This window comes from Vigna unguiculata, chromosome 2, assembly GCF_004118075.2.
Source record: "Vigna unguiculata cultivar IT97K-499-35 chromosome 2, ASM411807v1, whole genome shotgun sequence".
Taxonomy (NCBI): domain Eukaryota; kingdom Viridiplantae; phylum Streptophyta; class Magnoliopsida; order Fabales; family Fabaceae; genus Vigna; species Vigna unguiculata.
The window spans coordinates 24,684,508-24,704,980 of NC_040280.1; the positions used below are offsets into that span (position 1 = coordinate 24,684,508).

The following is a 20,473-nucleotide window of genomic DNA, read 5'->3' on the forward strand; positions in this document are numbered from 1 at the left end:
CTAGTCATCAATTACATCTACTCTCTGCGACTTCTACTGTTACTACGCATCATTGTCACTAACAATGTTATAATCGCTGAATCACCATTTTCAAATTACCATCATAATTAAGCCAATGATTGGTACTAATTCACGTAAAAGTAAATCTTCCAGCCAGGGATAGGATCAGTTGCAGAGTGAAGGGCATAGCAGGGAGAATCTAGACTGAGTTTATGTAGCGTTGAACATTTATAAGTTAAACTTTTGGTAGAAATATGTTGAAACTTTTTATTTTAATAGAACTAAAATTAATGTACTAGAAAAATGTGAGGTATAAATGTAAATTTATAAATGTTATTAATTTTTCTGTGAGCTTCAGAGAGTGAATTTATTCAACAAAAGATATCCATACTTCTTGAAATTGACTCTATTAATGGTACATCCTATTTGGTAAACTTTAAAAATGTCATCGAGCACATAAAAATAATAGGAAAGAAACGAAAGTTTCTCACCGCAAAGGAATACAAAAGAAAACCTACATCTGCAAATATCCGAACACGATATAATATTTGGTTCGTGAAGAGTACGTAGACATTGCATACTGAAAAACATTAGTTAAAAGGAAAACTCTCTTTACCTAAAAAACGGGACAGAAACATTTCCATTTTCTTTGTTGAAACAACATATGTGTCTAGAAATTGTAGTTTCCCATCTTGGAATGCTACTATCATGATCTCTTATTAAACTCTAATTAAGGATGGCCAACCAAGACCTAACCCACATGATTAGGGCCAACCTGATGCTTACACTTCAGTTCCTAATATTAATTATTAGCTTTCGCATATAAATTCACCGGTTTCTTTAACTTCTTAGCTTATTTATATGTACAATGCATATATATATATATATATATATATATATATATATATATATATATTTTAATGTAACATCCTATTTCCAAACAAGGTTATGTTGGTTAAGGACCTGATTAATTTATCAACATTTTACAGTGAGAAACGAAGAATTGTTGAGGCTATTTAGCTTGTATACGCGTAGTAGGGACAAGACAAGACCCAATATAGGTAGTACAATTTCTGGTCAACAATTGCAAGATATTTCATATTAATAGCCAATGCAAGTTGGATTAGGACAAGTACCTGAGCAGCCCTGAAAAAAATATCAAATGTTTTACCATATATATACTAAGAAGTTTAATAAATTATTTTGTTAATAATAGAATGGGACGAAACAAGCGTGGCACAGTGAAAAAAAAATGTTTTAATCGCGAAATAAATAAAGGTAGGAGAGTGATTAAAGAAAATGATAAGATGAGAGAGAGGGTTGTGAAAATGAGATGTTAATATTTAATGAAGATTAAAAAGGAAAGAAGGAGGTGGGTTCCTTACGCCCAACGCATCTTGGTGGTTCGGGTTCGGAGCTAGGTTTGGGTGAAGACTTTGTGCGGATAAGAACGACCCCTACCCTCACTCGTTTTCTCTCTCTCTCTAAAACGCCATCATCTACCGCTTCCAAGTCCTACAAGAACCCATTCCCTCCCTCATAGCCCCCACTCTTCTCCACTTCTCAAACTTCAAACTTCATCACTCTTTCTCTCCACTCTTCCCTCAAAAACACAAATCACATTCACTCCAAACAACCTCTCCCTCCGACCACCATGGCAATTGAAAACCACGACACCGCTGTCAGAGAAATCAAGCCCAAGAACAGGAGAATCATGGTAAACGACCATACTAGATTCTTTCAATCCACTTCCTCTTCACGGGTCTAGCTAATCTTGTTTTCTGGGTTTTTGGGGTAGATGCATTGGGATTCTGTGTTTTGTTTTGTTCTTATTCGGGGGTGATTAAAGTAAAGTTTTTGGTTTTGATTATTTTGAACAGGGTGCTGGAGGCCCTGATGATGAGGACAATAGGTGGCCACCGTGGTTGAAGCCACTGCTCAAAGAGAGCTTCTTTGTTCAATGCAAGTTACATGCTGATTCTCACAAGAGTGAATGCAACATGTATTGCTTGGACTGTATGAACGGCCCACTCTGCTCTCTCTGCCTCGCCCACCACAAGGATCACCGTGCAATCCAGGTTTGTCACACCATTCATCATTTTTTTTTCTTCAAGTTTTGCACAAAAAGTTTGTATCTGACACATTTTTGTTCAGGTCTCACACAGTCATTGTTTATCAAAATCACCCCTTTTCCTTTTATGGGGATACTTAGATACTTTTCCAATTTTTTCTAGATTTTTGGCTAAAAGTCCCACCTTTCCTTCCTTGCAAACATTTCGAACTATCATTAATTGGTTTCTATTTTCAATTTCTGTTCCCAATTGTCCCTCGTCCAACCGTTTCCTGCATTTACCAACTCCTAGAATGGTGTGAAAGTAACCACACGATGGAAGAAAGAATGTCAGCTTTTGGTGATTTTGAGTTATTCTCAACGCGTGTGGTGTGTCTCACGTTTAACCATTGTCTTCTGATGTTTTTTCTTTTTTCCTGTTAACTGTTGACAGATTAGGAGGTCCTCCTACCATGATGTGATCAGGGTTTCTGAGATTCAGAAGGTGTTGGACATCACTGGTGTCCAAACCTACATTATCAACAGCGCAAGGGTGGTGTTTTTGAACGAGAGGCCTCAGCCAAGGCCAGGAAAAGGGGTCACAAACACATGTGAAGTCTGCGAGCGAAGCCTTCTTGATTCTTACCGCTTCTGTTCTCTTGGTTGCAAGGTATTCATATTACCTACCACCAATGTCTTTCATTCCTTGTTTAAGCTTCTGACTAAGGAATTTTGCAAAAAAGAAAAAAAAAGGCAAACTGGGAAAATTTGGACTTTGCTTTGCTTTCTTTTCAAAGGGAGCATAGAACACTTTTTAGTTGAAACGAGTTGACTTTTTATCACAGCCATGAAAATGGGTACCCTTTGGTTCACGGGACTCTTGGATCCTTCAATTTATACTTTTGCCTTAATTTTCTCAGAGCATTAATCAACCACCCGCGTTTGAAATCTTGGGATTTGAATGTTGACTTTTAACCTTTAATTAGTCTATAACTCTAATGTCCTCAACAACCTTAATTTTCATGGTCTGTATTAAATTTTTTTCATTAATCAATGTGAATATGGATTGCAGATTGTTGGAACATCTAAGAACCAACAGAAGAAGAAGAAGCAGTCAACGGCAATGTCATCAGATTCTGAGGATTCATACAGCAGCAACAGCGTCCATGGCCTGCAGAAAAACTGCAAAGTTCAGAGCTTCACACCCTCCACACCACCTCCAACTTCGGTTAATTACAGAACTGCCAAGAGAAGAAAGGGAATACCGCACCGAGCCCCAATGGGGGGACTAATCATAGAGTACTAGATAGTGGGTATTTTGAGGTTATTTGCTATAATGCCCTTGGATATAAGTATAATGCTAATGCAAGTGTTTCGACGAGGTTTCACCGTTCCAATACTCGAGCTTTTCTAGGCCAGTATCGGAACTGTCACCTTCTGTTCTTTAATGTTTCCTGTAGCAGTTTCTAGCGTCTTGTATATATTTATATATATAAAGTCCAATAGAACTGGAAAAGGCTGAAGAAGAAGTAGTGAAAATAAGACACCTGTGAAATAGTTGATGGTGCAGTGATCAAAACAATGGCGTGTAGCAAAATAATAGGCAAGGCTCTTTTCGACCTAGCTAAGATGATGATAAGGACTTATAGGTTTGGTTTCTAAGGTAATTATACCTAAGTTTTGGGGTAGAGGATGTACATAGTGGCTAAGTGAGTTGGGCATGAGGACAAATGAAATGATGATGACAATGTACTTCTTGGAAAATAGGTGGTATGTCTAAATTATATGAGAATATCACAATAAAGATATATATTATTGCAAATGAAATACTCTTCTCTTTTTTTTTTCATTTCGTTTATTTTGAAAAAGAAAATTATAATTTCCCAGTGTTATAATGTAACCTTTGGCTAGTGGCGGTGAATGGTGGTAGTGGCGAAGGTAATACAAGCTTCCAAGGAGGTGGGTCCACTGCAGCCGGCTTAAATGGGGCGGGTTCGTCAGCGTTTACACGTGTCAAACGTTCATTGGGATTTCTGAAAGCCAAGTTGTATTGGTTCTCGAAAACGGAGAATTGGTCAGCCGCCTCTATTAAAAAGAAAAACGATTATTCTATGGGCGGTTCCCTAGTCTTGGATCTGACGGATGACATTGAGCACCATTGACGGCTGCGATCTCTTGATCTTCTCTCAATCATGGGGTAGATTCCCCCACGCTGAAATCGTAGGGCTTGGAGTGTTTGATCCAACTTTTGTTTAGTGGGCGTGTAAAATGAACGCATTATTATTATCAGCTAAAGCATAGATGGGGTTTGTCGTAAACAGAAGAGATTAGTGAGACTTATTGGGGACTTTCTTAGCTCGGCAATTTGTTGATGGGTCTAATCATGAGATGATAAAGTTACAGCTATTAGTGGAGTCATTCTAAACGTGTTTTTTTACCTCAAGGACTTCGATTCTACTCCCACTGAACTAAAACATTTATGTTAAACTTCCTGAATTTGGAAAAGATATGTGTTATCCCCTGCAAAGAGAAACAAACTAATCGCGGTTTTAATTGTTCTAACGTGAAATGTTTCCTGATGGAGAATGCCTAAGATTTTAAGGAAACTGTTTTGACTTTTCATTGTTCAGCTAATGTTTCTTAGAGTGTAAGATTTTAGATTCTCACCAAGTCCGTTTTACAAAAAGTTAAAGTAATAAATGATAGCTTCAATTAGTTAAAATGGACTGTTGTGTTTCTCCATTCTCTCAGATCAACTTTTTAACTTCATGTTGTTCCCATGTTTAAAAAAGAAATGCAAAATGTGATGATAAGCAGTTTTATTACCAGGTCATTTAAGTCAATAAATAATTAAAAATATTTATTTTTAAAAGGTAAAATAATATATGAAACTATTTTTATTTCGAAAATTTGAGAAATAAGAGATTTCCCAATCTCTATCCCCAACAGGTGAAGGCCGTTAAGTGTCTTGTCATGCGTTCGTTTTTTTCTTCCGATTTCCTTGTACATGTTTTACCGTCTAATGTGTCATTAATTAAAATTTATTAGCGGGTTATTAACTTTATTGCTTTAGACCGACTTTGGCATGCTTTTAGTCTCACGTGCGCGCTACCGTCACACGTTTAACGTGGAGAAATGCCTGTTCAACACGTTACTTTTTACTACTTCCGTGTCTCGCTTTTTCTTATCTTCTTTTCTAATTACTACCGTCTACACGGAAATTATTCCTCCACGTATTATGCTATACCCTACCACACCTCGTCCTATGTCGACATTACATATCTTATTTTTCAATTTTTATTTTCTATTCAAATAGGTTTTTGATAAAAAAAAAAAAATCAACCCGGTGTTTGTAAAAGCAACGGGGTTCTTAAAATATTTGAGATTAACAAAAACTATTTAATTACGGCTCATAATGCGGGAAAGTGCATGCTTGACTAAAAGATTGGGATTATTAAAGGAAGGAAAATGTTTGATTCACAGAAAATGATGATCGAAGGGATAACAAGGAGTTGAAAAGAAGAAAGTAACTTTTGTTTTAGGTAATCCGGCATAGCCGAGGAGGTGATACATGTGTAGATTCTTTGATGGTCCAATTGTGACACGTGGGTGGTGCTTGCATTTCTTTAATTACAGAAATTTTTCATGGGGGTTGAAGATGATGGATTTAGAAGTTTGAGAAGGGTGGTGGTGCATGACCCGTGGCTTGACGTGTACGGGGCAAAAGTTTGATGATGAAGTTGTGGTTATGGGTGAAAGAGTGTGACACGCGGCAAAGAATCTTCCAGGTAATCAACCCACAACCATCCAACGCATCGCTACCTACGTACTACTCTACGCTAGAACATTCTCCCACTTTTTAAAACTAAATTACATTTTACTATGAAATGTAGAATTAATTAATCCAACATTTTTTTTAGTACAAGAAAAAGGCTAAAAAGGTTTGTTTCTAATCAGCATGGGGTTTTCATTTCAACAGGTGGGTTTGATTTGACTAGGGGGGTAAAGGAACATTATTAACCCTAACGAACGCCGTTGTTTGTTTGTACCGGTTAACTCGTGAAGTGATTCGGTGAATGCGAATGTCAAAAATGAAACAGGATTAGGTAAGAGGGGAGGCAACAAAACCATGTTACAGAGGCGAATCCTAACTAAAAACGTCCCCGGAGTAGGGTTACATCATATGTCAGTTCAATTTTTCTTCCCACTAATTAAGTTAATACGAGACAAAGCTTACACAGAGGATTCCCCACATCAATAATAGAAAAAGGTATTATCTTGAATTAGGTGAGCCTCTTTAGTCTTTGCTAAAGTTTCTTCCGTGTGATTTAAGCCTTCATATCCTTATTTCATTTCAACTCTCGTCACTGATGTTAACCGCTTTACTCTTATAAATTAAATGGCCTGTAAATGGAAAGTGGCTAATGCACCGGCAATTCAACAAGCTTCAGTTTTTTCTATTCATCAAGATGCAGTCACCCTAATTAAGTAAACGTATGTGCCATCATACCTCTTTGGGACAAATAACCAAGTTGCAGTGTAGCTTAATATGGTTACGATTTATGATGGCAGACTTGAGACCAATTCTTGAGAGAGTTATTAACTGATTAAAAATACTCTTTAATTATTCTTAGTATATATATTATGACAGGAAAAGGGTACTTAGTGACAGAAATATATTCATTCATAATGCGCCACAAACCCTAAGCAAAAAAGCATTTAAATTATTTATTTCACTTTATTGGGGCATCTAAAGTGGTTTATAGAGGCAATAGTGTGATGCAAGTGGTTTATGATGCAAGTTGTTTAAGTATTTTCTGCGGGATGCATGGTGGTGGCTGCCATGTAAGAGCACATTATTAGAGTGTGAAAGTGGTGGTAATATATGTGCATCTAACTCACCTCCTTCTACTTTTCCTAGTGTAGATTAGCTTCTTTCTTTTCATGACTCGCTCATAACCCGATTTTTTCTCCCAAAATGTTCCCCAACTTTACGTAACTTTTTCACAACTCTCTCTGAACTTTAAACTCCGTTTTCTTTTCTCCTTCTTTAACTGAAAAAGACTTTATATTTATAATTCGGGAATAGGAACTCTAATTTTCTACATCATTGAATTCTCATCAAATGTACACCTTTTGCTGAAAGAGAGTCATAAAACCTTGTTTTTCCGTAGCTTCAGGTGATTGTGGTCCCACTTAATGAAATTTTTTAACCCATGATGTCACTTATCTACTTGCCCTTAGAATAGGATCATGATTTATAGCTAAAGCAAAAGATGGCCTCTTTCATGGCCTCCCCCATCCACATCATACAAATTATCCATCTTTTATTCCCTATTCATACATACATACACATATACATATATTTATATATATATTCTGAAAAATGATATCGTTATACTCGAGGGGATGCATGCATCGTGCACGTGGCTGTTTACTATAGCAATTAATTAAATGTTGAGTGATTCAAAACTTGGCAGTGACACAATGATCTGATCCATCAGAATCTATATTTTTATTTAAGATAATAAGAAAAGACGGAACCATGGGTTGAACTATGGTTACCTTTGAGTGCCACGGCTTCTTAATTTGCGTTTGATTGAAAGGGTTTAAAGGGAAAGAGGAGAGACAGATGATGACCTTGCCTCACACCATTATTTGCTATTAGACAAGTGATAGTAACCACGTTATTTTCTACTATTGGAACTATTCAATTTCTTTCTAAATTTTCTCCATCTGTACGAATAAAACGTAACACACAGAAATAATGTCCCATACTTTGGTGCTATCTGAAGCACACACATCAACTGAGAAAAGAAATATATCCTTGGCACGTTAAGCCTTTGAACATGTTTCAATTACTCATGCAAACAAGTGTCTACAGACACTCCTTCAGTATGATGCATTTGCATATCTATCATGATTTCTTTCTAAAGAAAATGTTTGTTGCTAAAATTAAATCTTGTGCAGTATACGTGGAATCATCTCTCTGTTGCAGCTGGATATATATATTGTCTTCTGGGGCTGTGATAGAGTCACTTCTTTGTGGTATAATGAATTAAAAATTGGCACAAAGTCATGTCCATTTATTCCTTTTGAAGTCGAAGGGAGTTAGGTCATGTCTTAAAGTCAACTCATTCATTGAATGGTTTTTTTATTGACATGCAGCATTGATATTTTACTTGTTCCTATGGTGCTCAGATTCCAATTATGGCATTTTGGGGTTCAGTTACTGAATCAGACTTCAAAATGGAGTTAATGAAGTCAGGGCTTAGGATTTACTAGTACACAACAGTTGGCCAAACTGGACTTGTAGATCACATGCTTTTAGGTGGAAAACTAGTAATCATAGGCTTGCTTTCGAGTTTTTTTCATGAGAGGGTTAAAAAAATTCTCCACCTTCATCTCTGTTCTTTCAAATGGTTTCAGAACAATATTAATTGGGGCGTAAAATTCAAGGTAGTTGTTGGGTTAGTGACGAAGAAAAAACAAATTCTAAAAGCAATGATGCCAACCCACTCGGTCACACACACATTTCTAGGTTTCAGAAAAATAATTCAAGCACCATTTCATTTCACTCCCGCTGTAGTTAATTTTAGTTACCACAGTGGAAAATATCTTATTTGCAACAAAATTTCTCCTGGATCGAACACACCCCTTCATCATGTTCACTGCAATTTTCTTTCATTCATCATTTTATTAATTTGTTGAGATTCTAAAAAACTGATTAGACTAATCTCTCCCAATTAAGAAGAGATGGGTTGTTATAGCATTGGTGGAAAATAGATTAACTTAAGGAAATGAATAGTATGAAGGTATGAATGTGTTGGTGTAGCAAGCGTGCAAGGCAGACAGAAACCATAAATGCTTATATAGGACCACCTAGAGTAGGCTTTTTGTTTGGGCACTAACACCCAACCACTCAAAAACACACGCTTCAATTCTGAAAGGGCCACTTCATGGAACTCTCCTTCCAATTTTCAACCATCCCCATACTCTAACAAATACTTCATCTCATTAACATAGACTCAGTTTATAATCTAATGGGTTGAAAATAAATAGTTTAAGAATTGTTAAAGAATTGAATTTGAAGTGATAGAATCCTTAGAATTTGAAGTTTGTGTTGGTGGGACAGAGTTGTGATGTAAAGGGATCGACGTATCTATCTTGAGTGTATGGGATGAATGGGCAAATGGTGACTTTGTCTGACACGCGCAGAATGGGTGGAAATTTCTGAAATTCTCATTCTTATATGTCACAAATCTCAAATACTCGCTTCCTTCCTTTTACTCTCCTTTTGCCCATTTCTTGCGTTTGCTCTACCAAACATCCTATCATAATTCTAGTGAAGAATGATACTTCAAATTAAGTGAAAAAGTTTTTTAATCATAGAAATGGTGTATAACAAAGACATTTATGTTGGAAAAAATAAATTGTCTTTGTCCCGAGAATCACCCTATTAATAAAGAAATAGATAAATACAAAGACACACATAAATATAATTTAGAAACTCCAAAATCAAAAAAAAATTGTCTAAAAACAACCAAAGAATAACATGTCCTTTGATCTCAAATACACTCACAATCTTCAAAGTAAAAATTTAATTTAATTCAAACCTCACAACACTCTATTATAAAAATATAAGAAAAAAAAAGTTAAATACAAACTTAAGATGTCTTTGATAGAATAAGAAATACTATAAACCTAGAGTCCATTATATAGTCACCAACACTCACATTTTAGCTTATCCAAGATGAGAAGGAACTTTTCAAGACATTATTTTTATCAATTCAATAATTTTCTTTTTATGTTATAAATTGTTGTTGTTGTGATTGTTATTATCATTATTGTTGAGAACTTTGATAGTATGCGTATGTATTTGTACAAAATTATTTTCAAGGATAAGATAGAGTAAAATAAGGTTATTTAACTAGGTTGAATATGCTATAACCTTCGATGATTTTCTTAAAGTAAACCTTAGCTTTTAGGAATCAAAAATTAAATGACAAAATCATTTTGTTTAAAAAATAATAAACATATATTTAATTCAATTAAAATTAAAGTGAAGCAAAATTATCATATTTTATTAATTCATTGTCTTAATTTAAACTGTTTTTAGTTCTTCCTATTTCTAGACAAGTGCACACATTGGGTTTTAACCCACATCTCAAACACTTCCAAGCCCAAGTGTAATCCAGCCCATGATATGGGAAGTGCTAAAATAAATTAAGTGGCCCAATTTAACTGAACTAAATGGATAACTGTTCAAAATTGTTAACTGAACTAAATGGATAACTGCTAGCCACACAAATGACCAAATATTGGTAGTTGGCCACATAAGTAACGGTGACAAAATAGGTTAGATCTGACGAACAAGTCCGAAATAAAAAAACGTGCCGAATCATGACACTACGCTTTATTAAGAAATTTTTTCATATTAAAAAATACTTTAGATTTAATTTAACTTTACAAAAATCAACACCTTATGTACATATTATAATTTGATGATATATGTAATTGAGGGAGATCTTGGTTCATTGTTGTTTTCTACTTTTTTATTGCAGGTATATATCAAAATTGCCCAGGCTAAGATGATGTGTTAGATGTATTGACATACAAATTTGGACCTGTTTTATGTTCTATAAACTATTTTTATTCCGATTTTTTTTCTGCGATTCTGTAAATTATCTGATCTAATGCACCGCTACATCTTAGATCTTTTACAGAGCAGCAAATTTTTTTTTTTTTTCTGAAGAGCACTTAAGACGAACCTGGAGTTTAGTATTTAACTGAAAAAAAAAAATCAGGGCTTTTCATAGTTTCTTGGCATAGTGATGATTTAATATCATTTTATAACATTTTAATGAAGTGACAATTTCTGACTGGATGTGCCTGATAACTGACCTTGTTGACTAAAGATGAGAGAATTTCTTTTGTATAGAAGCAAAGAAACATCTAAAGGGGGTTTTTTATACTAAAGTGAGTTGATGCAATTAATAATATCAATGAATTCATTTTTTACACAACAAAACTATTTATTACAAAGAGATTGCCATGCTATACAAGATAGAGCAACTAAAATAGAATATAACCCGACCCAATCCAATCTAACCCATGAATTTGAGTAAGGTCGGATTAAAAGAAATTGTAAATTTTGATATGGATAGAAAATAAATTCAATTTATTAAGAATCTAATTTATCTATGTTGTGGATGAGATGGATTGAGTCACCAATCCACCCAATTATAAATATTAAATATTAAATATTTAAATTTAATATTTAAAAGACACAGACTCCAAAACCTAAATGTTTTCTCTCTCTACTTATTCTCAGCGATTCGAATGAAAGCTCATCTCCTCTCCTTTGTAGGCTCTTCTCCTTTTCTTGATAGCTTTTGTTCCGAGTCTCAGACTGATGACCGTGCTCCTACATAGGCTTTCAAACGACAACATTGTTCATCCGAACGAGTTTCTTCACAATCAAGTTTGTTTCCAAATTTTAAACGAGTTGTTGTCTCCATTTGTTACTCCTTTTTTTCTTGCTTTGTGTATATGCTTGTATGATTTGTATTGCTTTAACATCATTTGGGATTGTATTTGGATGTGACTTGTGTGTTTTATGTATGCTTTTTGATGTGCATCAACACTTGGGGTGGAATAACATGTCTAATATGGAAATTATGCTTTGTAGATGATTACATTTCGTCTTGGTTTTGGGCCGCTCTTACCGGATATTTTGGTTGAATTATCATTATCATTTTAAGTTTAATTTCCTATTTTAACTACCTATTATTAATGGTGAATATTGTAGGTGCATCGGATTGAATTGAATCCACTTAGTTGTAGTGACGAAAGCTTATTATTGGAATAATGATTTAAGCAATTCTGGATTTGAAGTTTGTTGACATTTCTCTTTTAATTTTGTAACATTGGTTGTGTTTTAGATTTTTTAGTTTTGTAATTTCACAACTTAATGCTTTCACTTTATACACATTTTAATTAGAATTATAATTTTTATTTATGATTGAAAAAAAATTGGATTTTTTTTAAGTAAAACCCACCGACCCGTAATGGATCCTGGACTTACTAATAAATGAGTCAGGTTGGGTTGACTCATTAAATGGCCAACCCGTAATGGACCGAGTTAGATTGGATGGCTTGTTTGAACGGCTCTAATACAAAATCAAACTAAAGGTATAATGCATGCAATAATCATTCTATGCAAAAAGAGAAAAAAAATCCTAATTGAAATGTGAATAAGGCACGCAGCAACACAACAAACTCATTAAAATTTTAAAACAATGAAGCCGTGTGTTAGTTTTAAGGTTGAGCGTCAGTTAAGTTGGATTGGGTTTCAGTCCAACTTGCTTAATCCGATATTATCCATATTTAATATGAATACTTTAGTATCAAGTGGGACAAGAGATAATTTACCTTTTTGTCTTCATAAAGCAAAATATATAAGAAATAAAATCATGAACAATAAATATTTAATTAACTTGCTTTTTTATTTAGAAATAAAAAAGAACATGTGAAAGGGTAAAAGATAAACATATAGAAATCATAAGTAAAGCAAGAGATAAAGATAGAGAAAAAATATGTTTCTTATTCTTTATTATATTTAATTTTAAGTTTTATGTATTTTAAGTTTAACTCAATAGAATAAAATTAGCTCTCCAAGGTGAGATTAATCATTAATAGATGGTTCGATAGTGATCCGATAGTAGATAAAACAATTGACCGAATAAACAACAGATCTCTCGATAACAAGCAACACAATAAGCCTAACAAACTAAAAATCATGTTAGGACAGACTCTAATTTATGAATTTGATATCATGCTCAGAAGAAAATTTTAAGCCTAACTCAATCTCACAAAATCAACTTAAAAGGTAATATTTACACCAAATTATGTAGATAATTTTGTCTTATCTCTAATCAGCATGGGACCTGAAACAATTAACAATGTGTTTGATAAAAAGGTTAAAAATCGTGACTTTCAATTGTGAAATGCAAATGTCCAATGTTTATCTAAAAATACATACTGATATCCAATGTTTCATCTTAAAATACAAATTCGGCTAAAATATAATTCCTTTTTTCAAAATGATTGAGAAAGTTAAATTAATTAAAGCAAGTTAGTTTGAATTTGAAAAGGTACATTTTTGGAGCGCCAAAATCCCTCGAAGTAGTATACATTTTAAATGATTCAAGGCCAATGTAACTGCTGCCTCGGTAGTCGAGTATTCAGCTTTCGGTGCTCTCCTCCACAAATCACGCTCACCTCTTAACACCCTTACATTATCAACTTTCAACCTTAATCAACACACCCCACAAAAAACCAACCATCTTTTTTCTGCTAAAATAAGTAAGAGACAAATTCATACATGCATTATGTTTTTCTAAACATAGCCTCAAATAATTGTTTTAAACTAAGTCACCCAATTTCATCACCACAAACTGTTCAGTAAGAAACTTTACCACTAATCAACTTGAACAAAAACACACAGAACCTTCTCAAGTATACCCCTGTTTGTACTTGCGGAAGAGGTCCTCAGTTTTGGCATTCCTAAAGGCACAGCACCCTACCAAATACACCACAATTAGAACAATGACTGTGATGATTAATATCACATTGGCCCTTTTCCACTCCTTCCTAAGATTAGCCAATAAACCACCCTTGCACGAGTCACAGTTGTAGCAAAGTTGTGTTTGATCGTTGCTCCATTGCAGACAATCCATATCTGCTCCTAGGTTGAACGCTCTAATCCAATAGGTTGGGTTCACAAACGTATACCCACATTGCGTTGGTGGCCTGCAACACCCTGACTGCAGAAGATCCAAGCAACAAAAAATGTAAAATAAAGGTAGCTTTTTTTAAAAAGTTCAAGAACAAATGGTTCAAACCAAAGCCATGTTTAGAAGAAACTTGATAAAGTTATATGGTTACTTTGGTTGAGACAAAACAAAAGCATTGAACTTTAACCTGCATGGGCGTTAGATGTGCGTTGAAAAAGTCCTCGGCCATTCTGTAACTCTGGCTGAGTTCAGCACACACGTTGGTTTGGCTAATGCAGCTTCTGATGCGATCCCACTTGAAGGAGCTTCTAACCCTTCGACGAAGGAACCCAGAAAAGTCGTTCATATGATATTGCAAGTAAGCTCTGTCAGCTTCAATGTTGCCATGACCTCGAAGCGTGACCATGTAAACAAAGCCCACCAGACAGACTAAAAGTATCACCAGCACGAGCATGACAACGAGGTACACTACGAGGAGCCAGGTGATTCTGAAAAAGGCTCCAATGCAACCTGCGAGAGCCACCACCAAGATGAGAACTCCGAGGATGATGACGGGCCACTGCAGAAACTGGACGCAGGTGTCTGCCTGGCCGTTTGCTAGCCAGATTCCGGCGCCGATGATCGGGATTGAGAGGATCACGGCCACGAGGTTTATGCATACAATCACATTGTTGCTCGCTGCCATCTTTGTAGGAGAAATGTTTCTGGGTTTTGTTTGTTTCTTAGGAAAACTAGAAGATGGTAGAAAACGAACTGGAGTGAGTGAAGGAGGGTTGGAGAAAGGTTGGATACATTATGAGAACATAAACTAAAATTACTTAATGGTGAGATTAGATGTTTTAGAGGTGTGGGGAATCCTTGAGACTGGGAGCAAAACTTTTTGAAAAGTGATGCCTTGTAAACAGTACAGATTGAGACAAAAATAGGTAAAAAAAAATAAAAATAGAGGGAAAGATGAAAGTGGGTGCCAGTAATGTGCAATGTATGGTAGAGTGTAGGTCATAGACAGCATCAACAAAAGAATCTGTTTATCATCACTACTCGGGCTTTTCTCTGCATACATGTTGACTTTTCTCACATATCATAAAGACTTTCACTTACATGTTCACATTCTTCCTCTTCCTCTTTCGAATCAGTTCTGCTTTGTGTTTGTATTTTAAAAGATATGATACAGATTAAGAGTTTAAGGTGAGTAGGAAGTTTTACGGGAATAAAAATGACAAAGATAATTAATATATAAGTAGAAAGATCAATAAATTCTCTTTATTAAAGTTTTTATGTTGGAAGGGATGTCATGTTCTTATTCAAGTTTGTTCAAATTTATTGGTATTGAATCTTTTGACATCTTCTTCCATGAAAACGATGATTATCATGATAATAGTTGGGATGAAAAATCTCACAGTAGTATCTTCTTGTATCTAAAGTCATTCGTTTCAAGAAAATATGTCTTGACCATGTTATAAAATAAGAAAATGATATTTTAACTTACTTTTTTTTTATTTATTTTTAACTCGGTATTTCGATTATTATTATATCATCTATTTTGATTTTTTTAGTAATGTAATATGATGATCAAATGATTATTGAAATGATAGATTAAAAGTGAATTAAAAAAAATGAATTAAAGTATCATTATCTTTTCAAAATAATGGTCACCATTATGTACTCTTAAGAGGTAGGTGTACAAACATGTAAAAACTCACACTTCAGAAAAAGAATGTTAAAAATAAGATAATTTGAAAGTTCCACAGTGAATAAAAATAAGAAAAATAATTAATATAAGTAGAATGACCAATAAACTATCTACTTTTAAGTTTTTTGGTTGAAATTCACCTCATGATATCTTATATTGGTTCATATAGTTGTTCACAAATTTTTCATGAAAAACCTCACCATACATCATTAGATGAAGAAAATGCCTTTCTCTTGACAATTATGGCTAATTTGGCATCTTGGTTAGGAGAATTGTTTATAGGTTTTGGTTGTCATCTAGAAAACCAGTTGATGAAAGATGAAATGGAGCGACGGAGAGAATCCATAAAAAGGTGTGAATTTTGGATACATAGACTGACGGAGTATTTGTTTATTCATCTCCTTGATACTTGAGAGCAGCTACAGTATCTCAAATTTGCATGTTTTATTTATTTTATTTCTAGTTAAGTGAACCTTAAACCTAAAGTTCATTTAAGATATTATGAAAGCATAATTTAATTAGTTAAAATATAAGAAATCAAATAAATAAGTAAATTTAGACAGAATTAATGATTGAACCAAAATTATATAGATCTCATAAGACAAGGAATGATATGTTTTTATACATTAATTTATTATTGACATATTTACTTATCAGTGTAGCGTATACCGGGGTTTGTTGGGTTCTTGATTTTTTTCACTCTAAAATAAGGTTGTATATATATATTGTATTATATTTGGATAAGAATTTTATTATAACTATAAAATATTATAGTTTTATTAATATTAGAATAAAATTTCAATTTATATATTTTTAAATTAATATTAAATTATTTTATTATAATAACTTAAAACTAATAAAATAGAATATTCATTATAATATTCTATAATATTTAAATAAATAAAATCATTAAAGAAAAATAAAATCTTATATAGAATTCAAATTAAATTTAATTTGGATTTAACATTTGATATTAACCAATATATATTTTTATTGGCATTCATTTTTTTTTAATTTATCTTTAAACTAGCTATTATTTTAAATTAAAATAATTAATTTTTTTAAAATAACTATTAATTTAAATGTACTTCTTTTATAATAAAATAATTATTTTATCATTTTTCTCGTAAATCATTATTTATTTTTCAATAAAAGAAAAACACATAGTATCTGCATGTATTTTCACTGACTAAATTAAAAATAGTAAATTAAATCATATATCAAACAGGCACATAATAAATAATTAGTTGTTCTAAATATGTCAGATACACAAAGAGAGAAAATTTTATTAAAAATATAAAACTCATGGATAATTTTCTACATTTTAAAAAGAAATTACTCGCCCACTATTATATTGGTAGGAAATATCTTAGGTAAAGGCTAATACCTGAATCATGAGGAGATTCTTTGGGTTGGGACATGAGATATATATTTTTGTTCCTAAACATAATTCAAAGAAAAAAAAAATAAATCAGAAAGGCTTCTCCTTTATCTCTTTATCCACACTGCGTTGTGTTGTGTTTATACCCAACTTCGAAAATGGCTACTTTAGAATCTGCCCTCACCCTGTTCGCACCCCAACGATTTTCGGATAATTATCGTTCGTCTGCAAAACCACCTCACTCCATTAAGCTCAATGCTTCCACTTCCCTTTTCTTCCCTTCCAAGGTCTCTTTCAAATCTGCAAGACTCTGCTTCCACCTATGCTCTGCTCTGCAAGAGCTACCCACAACAGAGAAAACACCTGACCCAACCCAACCAACTAACAACCTCACCAAGCTTTACGTCGCTAACTTGCCTTGGACTCTGTCGCCGGCCGATATCAAGAACCTTTTTGCCCAATGCGGAACCGTAACTGACGTCGAGGTTGTCATATAACTCTCCCTCTTGCACTTGCTTTTCCATTATGATTTTGTAATGAGAAAATGGGAACTGGGTGTGGTGTTTTAATTTTGAATTTGGATGTTTTTTATTTGTACGGATACGGGTTCGTTCAATTGCCTTGACATAAACAACCCTTGTTAGATATATCCCTAAACCCCAAAGATTAGTTGAGTAGTTGTAAATGAATGAAGTTACTCTTTTGCAGATTGCTCATTTGGCCTATGCAGTAATCCTTTATATGGGTCTTTTCTGACATTCCAAACAGTCATGTTTGTAGCATTATAAGCTTATTTTGTATGCATAATGATACAGTATTGAAATATTCTCTATTAGTTGAGTAATGTTGGCCTGTTTTTATGTATCTTTGTGTAATTTGGAGAAATGGATTTTTATTGTAGTAGATAATAAGGAACAAAAAAGGGAGGCACATGGGATATGCCTTCGTTACTATGGATTCCGGAGAAGAGGCTCAGGCTGCTCTTGATAAATTTGATACATATGTAAGTTGCTGCGATTTTGTTCAATTCACACAATACATATTGATATAGTGTTTTTCTAGGGTGTTCGTTGCAGTTGCTTCCACTGTCTTAATATTTGACTGTTTTCGGGTGAATTGCTAAGATAATTATCCCCTTAAATGGTGACTCCAAATAATGAATTTTTACACCAGCAGTTCCCACTTCCTTTTATTTTCAATCCTGTTAAGCCACCTCCACCTCTTATTTTCCACATTTTTTTTGTTTCATGGTCTGATACTCACATTACAAGAGACTGTGAGTTCAGTTATTTGAGGTCTAACTGAACGTGACATGCAAAAGATTATCTTAATGTTGATTAGTGTGAGAACTACAATGTTTTTTCCATACCTTGCGGCCTCCCATTACGAAAGTGTGATGCAATTAAATGTTTTTTTATGGCCATACAGTTTATTGAACAAAATTTGGCGTCTTTACATAAAAAGGATTTTGCAGTGTGACACATAGTAGGATCTCCTAATAAATTCTGTGTTTTACCTCTGGCAAAGTACTTCCAACATCCTAAGAAGGCAAATTTTAGGGGTCGTACATAGACATATTTTAACTAAATGAAGAGAATATAGAATACTGCTTTGAATATTGCATTCAACTTCATTATGGTAACAGTTTTGTTGACTTAAATGTGTGATTCAGGAATTATCGGAACGGATAATAAGGGTAGAGTTTGCAAAGCAATTGAATAAACCTCCTCCTTCTCCTCCTCCACCTCCTCCAGGTCGTCGTAATCCTAGAGAGACACGACATGTACTTTATGTATCCAACCTAACATGGAAAGCAAGATCTACCCATCTGAGGGAAGTCTTCACTGAAAATTTCAAGACACCAGTTTCAGCCAGAGTTGTCTTTGACAGCCCTGCTAAACGATCAGCTGGGTACGGATTTGTTTCTTTTCTTACTAAGGAGGATGCAGAGGCTGCCATTTCTGCTGTGGACGGGAAGGTAATTATTGTCTTTCTGTCTACTTGCTCTGCTATTTAATGTATGAAATCAATTATTTGTGTTCATCTTTTGTAAACAGTATGTATGCCTTTGAATATCTATGTTTGTAGAAAATAATTTTAATCAAAGTTATGTTGCATAGCATTTTAGGTGTGCATGTTTCATGTTTAAGTTTTTGAAAACTTTCCTATATGTTTCTTGGATACAAATGCACAAACTACTTAAAGGAGACGACTCGAAACTAATGTGTGGACAAGTAACTAGTATAGTTAAAATTTTCCTGCTGTTATAAGATCTAGAGAATAAATAATAGATTTGAAGGTGCTTGAATCTGAAGGAGCATCTGGGTGATCTCACTCATATAGAAACACCTTGGGTGTTTTTATATAAGATCACTCATTTGTTTGTTACTTTATTTAGCCTTCTCCATAGTTCCATCTTTGGATCCTTACATCCAGGTTATGTCCATAGTACTATTATGGCCGAGTTTCTAAAGTCATTAACTTCAACTGAATTTATCAAGTGTGCAAAATTACTGCATTTTCGCATGATTCCTGCTGCAGGAAAATAATTTACTTTTTGCCTGTCCTTCTGCAGGAGTTAATGGGACGACCCCTTCGCCTAAAATTCAGTGAAAAGAAGGATAAGGAAGCTGGAGGTGGAAAAGAGGAAGATCAAATTAAAGATGCTGGAAGTGAAGATGAAGATCAAAGTTCTGATGCTCAACCAGAAGAGTCATAAATTTTAGATATTCATTTACTGGTCTTTGGTCGTGATAAGGGATTCTACGAGCTGAAATTACACCTTATGTGTAAAAGAACTATGATAGATGAATTTTTGCATCCACAATATTTTTCACTAAGGTCGAGTTTATATTATTCCTCTAAAATTTGGGTGAAAACTAAAGAAACTCTTCGATTATAAATCTAGGTTCTGATTTTTTTCACTCCCGTTTTTAAGGGTACTTTAAGGGTTGATAAAACTTCAAAATCATGTCATATAAAACCTCTGCAAAATGTATCATAAGACTAAGTTCAATTCATCATATTGGAACCGTAGATCTCCTCCATCCTGGCATCTTGTATTCTATGATTCCATAATTTGGACCCTTTTTCTTATAAACCTTTCAAATTTGGTGCCAATATTGAGTTTTACATTTTTCCTGTAGTTTGTTTCCATTGTAAGTTTTGGTTCTTATATAAGAAAACTGGAGAGTAGTCTTTTCCAATATTTTCCTATAGCAGTTTTAAGTAGAAGGTCTTATCTGGTGTTAGTGACAATACCATAGCAGTTTTTATAAAACCAAATAGAAGGTATTATTTGGTGTTAGCGACATATGGGGCAAAATCTTTGGTAAACATGTATACATATGGACTAAAACTTATAAATTTCTTGCATAGGAACTAAAGTATAAGGACCAAGTGAATAGATTAAATAAATAAACTTTTGGTACATAGTGAAAACAGTTTCATGAATTCTTACAAATATTTGTAGAACTCGTGGAAGTTGCACAAATTTCACACTTCAAATAGTGCATAGATTCCTTACAAAATTTTATGATCTGCTATTCCCT

The 20,473-nt window shown here is 34.0% G+C and overlaps 3 protein-coding genes across 3 annotated transcripts; 2 read left to right on the plus strand and 1 right to left on the minus strand.

Moving 5' to 3' along the window:
* The first annotated feature begins 1,467 nt into the window (after positions 1-1,467).
* Positions 1,468-3,877, plus strand: LOC114173276. Its single transcript, XM_028057559.1, has 4 exons — positions 1,468-1,717; positions 1,881-2,078; positions 2,505-2,720; positions 3,123-3,877. Exons 1-4 carry the CDS (start codon positions 1,655-1,657, stop codon positions 3,354-3,356), a joined length of 711 nt encoding a protein of 236 aa, XP_027913360.1. The 5' UTR covers positions 1,468-1,654; the 3' UTR covers positions 3,357-3,877.
* Positions 3,878-13,211: 9,334 nt separating this feature from the next.
* On the minus strand, positions 13,212-14,533 carry LOC114172966 (protein TORNADO 2-like). Its single transcript, XM_028057136.1, has 2 exons — positions 14,036-14,533; positions 13,212-13,878 (listed from the first exon to the last, which is right to left on the minus strand). The coding sequence occupies exons 1-2, from the start codon at positions 14,531-14,533 to the stop codon at positions 13,567-13,569; spliced, it is 810 nt and encodes a 269-aa protein (XP_027912937.1). The 3' UTR covers positions 13,212-13,566.
* Positions 14,534-16,987: 2,454 nt separating this feature from the next.
* On the plus strand, positions 16,988-20,017 carry LOC114172050 (28 kDa ribonucleoprotein, chloroplastic). Its single transcript, XM_028056783.1, has 4 exons — positions 16,988-17,407; positions 17,827-17,925; positions 18,595-18,900; positions 19,498-20,017. The coding sequence occupies exons 1-4, from the start codon at positions 17,081-17,083 to the stop codon at positions 19,639-19,641; spliced, it is 876 nt and encodes a 291-aa protein (XP_027912584.1). The 5' UTR covers positions 16,988-17,080; the 3' UTR covers positions 19,642-20,017.
* Positions 20,018-20,473: the final 456 nt, after the last annotated feature.